General features: G+C 50.9%; 1 protein-coding gene across 1 annotated transcript in view; it reads left to right on the top strand.

Moving 5' to 3' along the window:
• Positions 1-9756, top strand: part of LOC147118979 (uncharacterized) — an 89026-nt gene that overhangs the window by 16619 nt on the left and 62651 nt on the right. Inside the window, exon 2 of the mRNA XM_085984725.1 lies at positions 7861-8820. Within this exon, the coding sequence (XP_085840851.1) occupies positions 8225-8820 (596 nt within the window). The 5' untranslated portion in view covers positions 7861-8224. The remainder of the gene's footprint in view (positions 1-7860; positions 8821-9756) is intronic.

Here is a 9756-nt window from a genome sequence, read left to right as displayed (position 1 = left end):
CCACCTTCCCCCCCGTCGCGCTCCTCTCTTCCCCCCGTCGCGCTCTCTCTTCCCCCCCCGTCGTGCTCTCTCTTCCCCCCGTCGCGCTCTCTCTTCCCCCCGTCGCGCTCTCTCTTCCCCCCGTCACGCTCTCTCTTCCCCCCCAGTCGCGTTCTCTCTTCCCCCCCAGTCGCGCTCTCTCTTCCCCCGCAGTCGCTCTCTCTCTTCCCCCCCAGTCGCTCTCTCTCTTCCCCCCCAGTCGCTCTCTTCCCCCCCAGTCGCTCTCACTCTTCCCCCCCAGTCGCTCTCTTTCCCCCCCAGTCGCTCTCTCTCTTTCCCCCCCAGTCGCTCTCTCTCTTCCCCCCCAGTCGATCTCTCTCTTCCCCCCCCAGTCGCTCTCTCTCTTCCCCCCCCCAGTCGCTCTCTCTCTTCCCCCCCAGTCGCTTTCTCTCTTCCCCTCCCCAGTCGCTCTCTCTCTTCCCCCCAGTCGCTCTCTCTCTTCCCCCCCCAGTCGCTCTCTCTCTTCCCCGCCCAGTCGCTCTCTCTCTTCCCCCCAGTCGCTCTCTCTCTTCCCCCCCAGTCGCTCTCTCTCTTCCCCCCCCAGTCGCTTTCTCTCTTCCCCCCCAGTCGCTCTCTCTCTTCCCCCCGTCGCTCTCTCTCTTCCCCCCCAGTCGCTCTCTCTCTTCCCCCCCATTCGCTCTCTCTCTTCCCCCCCCAGTCACTCTCTCTCTTCCCCCCAGTCGCTCTCTCTCTTTCCCCCCCAGCCGCTCTCTCTCTTCCCCCCCAGTCGCTCTCTCTCTTCCCCCCCAGTCGCTCTCTCTCTTCCCCCCCAGTCGCTCTCTCTCTTCCCCCCGTCGCTCTCTCTCTTCCCCCCCCGTCGCTCTCTCTCTTCTCCCCGTCGCTCTCTTCCCCCCCAGTCGCTCTCTCTCTTCCCCCCCAGTCGCTCTCTCTCTTCCCCCCCAGTCGCTCTCTCTCTTCCCCCCCCAGTCGCTCTCTCTCTTCCCCCCCAGTCGCTCTCTCTCTTCCCCCCCCAGTCGCTCTCTCTCTTCCCCCCCAGTCGCTCTCTCTCTTTCCCCCCCCCCGCCACCAGTCGCTCTCTCTCTCTTCCAACAACAACATGCCCTCGAAAAAACCTCGGCACCGCCGGGCACTCCAGCTCGTTTAAAATAAAGAAGGGAATATCTATCTAAATATATATAAAGCGGTATGTCTCTCTGTCTCTCTGTCTGTCCGGCTATACAATCAAAAGTTATAGAGCGTACCTACACATACGTTATATCAAAAGAAAGCTTATCATTAGGGGACTCTCATAGGCGTATTTACTTTTTGGTCAGACAAAAATTATGCCGACGGTATTCAAAAAACGTTCAAAATTCCACTCATTATCCGCTCATTAGCATCGAGTGACGTGAAGGTTGACCAATCGGTGCGTGTGTGGGCGGGCCTAATGCTTCTGAGTTGAGGTGAGTGGCCGCCATCTTGATTCCAAACTCTTCATTTCTTTTTCCCACTTTTTGCGTGTTTCTTTTCAAATCTAGATTTCTTTCAAATCTAGATTTTCCAGCAAAAAAAAGGAGTTGCTTTTAAAACGCAAATTGTTTTTTAAATAAGTTAATTAGTTTGTAAATCTTTTCTCTAACCTCTATAATTTTCCTACCTTTCACCGTTTTGGCAGGCCACGAAGCCTGCGCCTCTGTTGCCGAGCCACGCCCGAGCTACGCACCTCCCGTCCCGCTCAAAACGCGGCTCGCGATCGCCGCCATCTTTCTAAAGGCTGGTGGCGTGGGACTGAGGCGAGCATAGCCATCGCCGCCATCTTAGTAAAGGCAGGCGGGGCGGGGGTCAGCACGCGCGTCAACATCAGCCCGGAGCGCGACCTGAGTCCGGCCGGGCCTCACGCGCTAGGTCACGCACCGGCCGGCTCTGAGGCGCTGATGAGCGGCGGCGTCTCTCTCTCACTCTTCCACGTGCGGCGCGCAGGCCCAGCCGCAATCAGCGGTCTTGAAGCCGGCTCGGGCGGGGGGTGCCGGGGCTCGGGAGGGCGGAGAGTGGGGCTCGGGTGGGCGGGGGCGGGGCTCGGAGGGGGGGAAGGGTTACCCCAGCAACCGGGCCCGGCCGTCTCTCACAGCCTCAAGCCGGCTCACGCCCGTTCCCGGGGCTTGGCTCCATTTGCAAGCCGCGGGCCACTCGCCCTCTCTCCTTCCCTCTGTCTCTCTCCTCCCCTCTCCCTCCCCCTCTCTCTCCCCCTCTTTCTCTCTCCCCCTCTCTCTCTGCCCCTCTCTCCCTCCCCCTCTCTCCCACCCCCTCTCTGCCCCCTCCCTCCTCCTCCTCTCTCTCTGGCCCCCCTCCACCGCCTCTCTGTGCCCCCTCCCTCCCCCCTCTTTCTCTCCCCCTCTCTCTCTCCCCCTCTCTCTCTGCCCCCTCCCTCCCCTCTCTCTCTGCCCCCTCTCTCTCACCTCTCTCCCCTCTCTCTCTCTCCCCTTTCTCTCAACCCCCCTCTCTGCCCCCTCTCTCTCTGCCCCCTCTCTCTCCCCCTCTCTCTCTCCCCCCTCTCTCCCTCCCCCCTCTCTCTCTCTCTCCCCCAGTCTCTCTCTCTCTCCCTCTTCCCCCCGGTCTCTCTCCCTCTTCCCCCCGGTCGCTCTCTCTCTTCCCCCCCGGTCGCTCTCTCTCTTCCCCCCGGTCGCTCTCTCTCTTCCCCCCCCAGTCGCTCTCTTCCCCCCCCGGTCGCGCTCTCTCTTCCCCCCCAGTCGCTCTCTCTCTCCCCCCCTGGTCGCACTCTCTCTCCCCCCCCGGTCGTGCTCTCTCTTCCCCCGGTCGCGCTCTCTCTCTCCCCGGTCGCGCTCTCTCTTCCCCCCGGTCGCTCTCTCTCTTCCCCCGGTCGCTCTCTCTCTTCCCCCCCCAGTCGCTCTCTCTCTTCCCCCCGTTCGCTCTCTCTCTTCCCCCCCGTCGCTCTCTCTCTTCCCCCCCATCGCTCTCTCTCTTCCCCCCAGTCGCTCTCTCTCTCTCTCCAACAACAACATGCCCTCAAAGAACCCTCGGCACCGCCGAGCACTTCAGCTAGTATTAAATAAACTAATCAAACTCAGAGGATAATACCCCGGCATCCACGTATTTTAAAAGAATCTAGGGAAGAGATACCAGAGGCATTACTACACATATTTAATAATTCATTAGCGAAAGGTATAGTGCCAGAGGAATGGCAGATAGTTAACAGGGGTGGGGTGGGGGCTGGCGGGGAGATAGTCAATACTGAGGAGGCCTGCAACAAGTTACAGGAGGACATTAATAAACTTGCAGAATGAGCATATACTTGGCAAAAGAAATTCAACACAGATAAATGTTGGGTATTATATTTTGGTAGGAAGAATAAGGAGGTCACATCACTTGGAGGGTGCGAGTCTAGGTGGGGTAGAGGAACAAAGGATCTCGGAGTACAAAATACAAATCACTAAAAGTTTAACCACAGGTTAGCAAGGCATAACAAAGTTAACCAAGCACTAGGGTTTATTTCTAGAGGATAGAATTGAAAGTAGGGAAGTTATGCTAACCTGTATCGAATCTTGGTTAGACAACACTTAGAATACAGTTCTGGTCACCATATTATAAAAAGGATATAGAGGGCACTGGAGAGAGTGCAGAGAAGATTTACAAGGATGATACCAGAAATGCGAGGATATACATATCAGGAAAAGATGAACAGGCTGGGTCTCTTTTTCTTGAAAAAAGGCTGAGGGGTTACCTAATAGAGGTCTTTAAAATTATGAAAAATTTTGATAGAGTGGATACAGAAAGAATGCTTCCACTGTCCACTTGCGCACAGCAAGCTCCCGCAAACAGCAATGTGATAATGACCAGATAATCTGGTTTTTTTTAGTGGTGTTGATTGAGGGATAAATATTGGCCAGAACACCGGGGATAACTCCTTCAAAATAGTGCAACGGGATCTTTTATGTCCACATCGGTTTAACGTCTCATTTGATAAAGGGCACCTCTGACAGTGCAGCACTCTCTCAGTACTGCACTGGAGTGTCAGCCGAGATTTTTGCGCTTAAATCCCTGGAGTGGGACTTGAACCCACAACCTTCTGGGGCTCTGCTCTTACAATTCTATGGTATGTAAACTCTGAGCTAGCACTTACCAGCACCTTCAGGAGAGAAGGTGAGAACTCCCCTGTGTGGAGAGTGAGAATACAATAACTGAGACATTGATTGTCACTCCCGGGCACTGGGACCCGGTTGGAAGCAGACACTGAAGCCCCGCCCCGCCCACTCTATGATCCTGCACTAAGATGCCTCGCATGCACTGTTACACACTAAATAAAATGGCGTCGCACTGAAACATTCTGCCCTCCTTTACAAATATGGCTGCTGTTAACCTGAGCCTGTAAGGGGAAGAAATCCCCGCAACTCAAACACGGGCTCTTCGGGGCTTGCCTCCTGCAGGAGTTGTTTATGAAGCCTCTCCACCCACCTAACGGTCCATTACTCCCCTCCGTCGCGACTCTTACCCCGCTGCATCCTCGCGCTCCCGCTTCAGTTCCTCTCCGTCCCTCTCCAGTAACGCACTGTGCATGCTTCTGCGCCTGCGCGCTGGGCTCCAGTAGTCTGGGTGCGGCACATGGTCCACCGCAGGGAATGCTGGGTAAACCCCCCCCCCCATTGAAAGACCAGATTAGTGAATGGAACATGATTTACTGTGATCGGATTGAGGACTGAACCATGTTCATTCTGGTAGTTATGATTTGTTTCTGCTGATCTTAATAACCCCTGCATCTGCGCTGGAGATTAATATTCTGTATAAATAGTGAATGTTACCCAAAGGGTTGACGGTGGATAGGCAATGGCAAACATTTAAAGATCGCATGGATGAACTGCAGAATTTGTTCATCCCTGTTTGGCATAAAAATAAAACAAAAAAGGTGACTCAACCATGGCTAACAAGGGAAATTAGGGATAGCATAAGATCCAAGGAGAGGACATATAAATTGGTCAAAAAAAGCAATAACCCTGAGGATTGGGAGCAGTTTAGGATTCAGCAAAGGAGGACAAAGGGATTAATTAAAAGGGGGAAAATAAGAGTATGAGAGTAAACTTGCAGGGAACATAAAAACTGACTGTAAAAGCTTCCATAGATATGTGAAGAGAAAAAGATTGGTGAAGTCAAGCGTAAGTCCCTTGCAGTCAGAATCAGGGGAATTTATAATGGGGAACAAAGAAATGGTAGACCAATTAAATACATACTTTGGTTCTGTGTTCACAAAGGAGCACACAAATAAACTCAGAGATGTTGGGGAACATAGGGTCTAATGAGAGGGAGGAACTGAATGAAATCAGTATTGTTAGGGAAATTGACGGGATTGAAGGCCAATAAATCCCCAGGGCCTGATAATCTACATCCTAGGGTACTTAAGGAAGTGGCCCCAGAAATAGTAGATGCATTGCTGGTCATCTTCCAAAATTCTATAGACTCTGGAGCAGTTCCCATGGATTGGAGGATAGCTAATGTAACCCCACTATTTAAAAAGGTGGTAGAGAGAAAATGGGGAATTTTAGACCGGTAAGCCTGACATCGGTAGTGGGGGAAATGCTAGAGTCCATTATAAAAGATGTAATAGCAGAGCACTTGGAAAACAGTGACAGGATTGGACAAAGTCAGCATGGATTTACAAAAGGTAAATCATGCTTGACTAATCTACTGGAATTTTTTGAGGATGTAACTGGTAGAATAGATAAGGGAGAACCAGTGAATGTGGTGTATTTGGACTTTCAGAAGTCTTTCGATAAGGTCCCGCATAACAGATTAGCGTGCAAAGTTAAAGCACATATGATTGGGCGTAAGGTACTGTCTTGGATAGAGAACTGGTTGGCAGACAGGAAGCAAAGAGTTGGAATAAATGGGTCTTTTTCTGAGTGGTAGGCAGTGACTAGTGGGGTACCGCAGGAATCTGTGCTAGTACCTCAGCTATTCACAATATATATAAATGATCTAGACAAGGGAACTAGATGTAATATCTCCAAGTTTGCAGATGACACAAAGCTGGGTGGGCGTGTGTGCTGAGAGGAGGATGCAGAGAAACTCCAGTATGATTTGGACAGGTTGGGTGATTGGGCAGATGCATGGCAAATGCATGACAATGTGGATAAATGCGAGTTTATCCACTTCGGTGGCAAAAACAGGAAGACAGATTATTATCTGAATGGCAATAGATTGGGAAAAGGGGAAGTGCAACGAGACCTGGGTGTCCTAGTGCACCAGTCGCTGAAGGTAAGCATGCAGGTGCAGCAGGCGGTTAAGAAGGCAAATCATATGTTGGCCTTCATAGCGAGAGGATTCGAGTACAGGAGCAAGGATGTCTTGCTGCAGTTGTACACGGCCTTGGTGAGACCACACCTTGAGTACTGTGTACAGTTTTGGTCACCTTATCTGAGGAAGGATGTTCTTGCCATGGAGAGAGTGCAGCAAAGATTGACCAGACTGATACCTGGGATGGCAGGAATGACGTATGAGGAGAGATTGGATCGATTAGGCTTATATTCGCTAGAGTTTAGAAGAATGATAGGGGATCTTAAATATATTCAAGAAGGTGTTAGATATATTTCTTAAGGCTAAAGGGATATGGGGAGAAAGCAGGGACAGGGTACTGGATTTGGATGCTCAGCCATGATCTCATTAAATGGTGGAGCAGGCTCGAGGGGCCGAATGGCCTACTCCTGCTCCTATCTTCTATGTTTCCTTCAGGGACATTAGACTTTGGGATTTGGGGACAAGATCAGGCAGATCCAGGTGTTTGGCTGGTTACATCCAATCATCAGCCTGCCTGAAATGGGCTTCTGAAAATAACCTGTCACCATCTGATTCCACCATCATATCTTCATCTATTACCCGCCTTTCGCCCTCACTAGAGCAGTTTTCACCACCATGACCATTCTCCATACTGAGGCTCTCTGATTTCCATTTATAGGATTTGATGTCACAATGTAAGTGATCACTTACATCGTTTTCCTTTGACTTAGACTTATTTGCACTAATAAATCCTTACTAAGTCAAGCTCAACACTAACCATTAAAGAGACTAAAGACACAAATGTATATCGATGCACTTACCAATATACTTATGTTAATTTGCACTGATGTGTGTTGATTATGATGTCACTTTTTCAGTGTCCGCCGGTGTGATTATTTATTATTTACTGTTGCTCCTTGGTTTAAATTACTGAGCACCTCCTTCCCCCTCAGCATCCAATTATCATTCTCACCAAATTCCCCTTACCACCCTGTTCAGCAAACCACTCCGTTAAGTAGCTTCTCCAGCTCTGTGCCACACAGCTCATCCTCATCCTAGTCCCTCCTCCAAAGTTATCTCTGTCTTCAGCTAGTCCACTCACTTTTCTGCCACCTTGTTGTTGACCCAAAATGGTGATAGTTGCTACCCAGAATACTCTGCGCTGTAGAATAGGCCCTATCAATGCTGCAGGGGCCTGGTGTGCGCAGGCGCGGGGAGAGCTCGGTGCGGGACGGGTTTCACGCGTGCGCAGTGCCGCCAGTCGGGTGATGGCGGCGGAAGGCGGAGAGAAGATTCCAGAGCGGGGAGGAGGCTGCGGAGCACAGGGGAGCAATAGAACCGGCGGGGAGGCTTTATAAACACCCGGGATGGGACTGAGGTCCCGAACAAGAGCCTCCGGGCCGGGCGTTTGCCCCGAGCGGGGCGGTAGCTGCAGGGCTTTCTCCCGGTGACAGGCCCGGGTTAACAGCTGCCATCTTGAGAGGCTAAGGGGGCAGCAGGGCACATGCGCGGCCCCCTTGGCCAGGAACCAGGAGGAGAGAATCATGTCATTTTCTATCCTGGACTCACAGTGATGGCTTTTGTAAACTCCTTTTACAGGCAGTGAGAAGGGCAGCATTTACACACCGCAAACTCAAACCAAACATCGCATCAAGATCTGACAGAGTCACTCCATTCATCAGGACCTGAATATCATCGGCCTCTGAATGTGGAAGGAGAAATGTTTGTCTGTTCTGTCTGCGGGAAAAGATTTCAAACATCAGTGTGACTGGAAAAGCACCGAGACACACACACCCGAGTGAGAGTGTTCCAGTGCACTGACTGTGGAAAGAGCTTTAACCAGTTACACAGCCTGAAAAAACATCGCACCATTCACAGCGGGGAGAAACCGTACACGTGTTGTGTGTGTGGACGAGGCTTCAACTGATCGTCCAACCTGGAGAGACACAAGGACACCCGCACCATGGAGAAACCGTGGAAATGTGGGGACTGTGGGAAGGGATTCAATTATCCGTCCCAGCTGGAAAATCATAGGCGCAGTCACACCGGGGAGAGGCCATTCACCTGCTCCGAGTGTGGGAAGGGATTCACTCAGTCATTCTGCCTCCAGTCACACCAGCGAGTTCACACTGATGAGAGACCGTTTAGTTGCTCCCACTGTGGCAAGAGGTTCAGGTGTTCATCCAACCTTATTGCACACCAGCGAGTTCACACTGGGGAAAGGCCGTTCACCTGCTCCATGTGTGAGAAGGGATTCAGTCAGTCAACCACTCTGCTGACACACCAGCGAGTTCACACTGGGGAGAGGCCGTTCATCTGCTCCATGTGTGGAAATGGATTTACGAATTCAACCCAGCTGCTGAAACACCAGCGAGTTCACACTGGGGAAAGGCCATTCACTTGTTCTGTGTGTGGGAAGGGTTTCGCTCAGTCATCCACGCTGCTGAGACACCAGCGAGTTCACACTGGGGAGAGGCCGTTCACCTGCTCCGTGTGTGGAAAGGGATTCACTCATTCATCCAACCTGCTGACACACCAGCGAATTCACACCGGGGAGAGGCCATTCACCTGCCCCGTGTGTGAGAAGGGATTCACTCGGTCATCCCACCTGCTGAGACACCAGCGAGTTCACAAATGATTGCAGAGGTTGGATTCTGCTGCTTTTCCTGGTGTTAATCACATCCAGGAGTGAACCATGTTTATTCTGACAGTTGGGGTTTGTTTCTGCTGATGTTAATAACCCCTATAATGGGCTGGAGTTTAATATTCTGGATATATAGCTGATTGTGTTCTCGGGACTGCAGTGTCCCTTTAAGAACCGCTGTCTGCGATCCTTCCGCTTAATTCAGGGACTCTCGTCACAAATTCGTTCACAATAAAATTATACATTTTACTTCAATCCTATTTTAGTCTTTGGTATAATTCAGTGTCTGAAGGGTTCCGCTGATTAACATCTCCAGTTAGAAAGTGCTGATTAATCCTCGTTGACAATTCTTACTGACTTGCACATTACACACAGTGGCACCTCCATTATCCACCAGAAAGAAGGGGAATGGGAATTGGTGGAGAATCGAGAGTCCCCAAATGTTGCCCCTCCCATCTGGTACAGCAATCCCCTCGCCATGGGAAGGGAGACAAGTCCAGTTATAGTAACGGGATGAGTTAAAGGTATTTACTCAGATGGGTGGAAGGTGGGAAGTGGTGTTCCACAGGGATCGGTGCTGGGACCACTGTTGTTCACCATTTACATGAATGATTTGGACTCGGGAATCAGAAGTACAATTTCAAAATTTGCAGATGACACTAAATTGGGGGGTGTAGTTAATACTGAGTAAGACTGTGATAACATCCTTGTAGAATTATTCAGTTGTGTTCAGTAAATAGCAGCGCCATCTTTTAATTTGCTTTGACTGATCACATCACTATATAGTTATGTGAAAAACAGAAATCATTAACAGCTCCCAATTTCAGAATTGTCAAATTCAAACTCAACTT

Source organism: Somniosus microcephalus, chromosome 4 (assembly GCF_052327205.1).
Source record: "Somniosus microcephalus isolate GS21.2 chromosome 4, FLI_Smic_1.0, whole genome shotgun sequence".
Classification (NCBI taxonomy): domain Eukaryota; kingdom Metazoa; phylum Chordata; class Chondrichthyes; order Squaliformes; family Somniosidae; genus Somniosus; species Somniosus microcephalus.
Note: the sequence above shows the minus strand (reverse complement) of the source record. Positions and strands in the feature narration are given on the sequence as shown.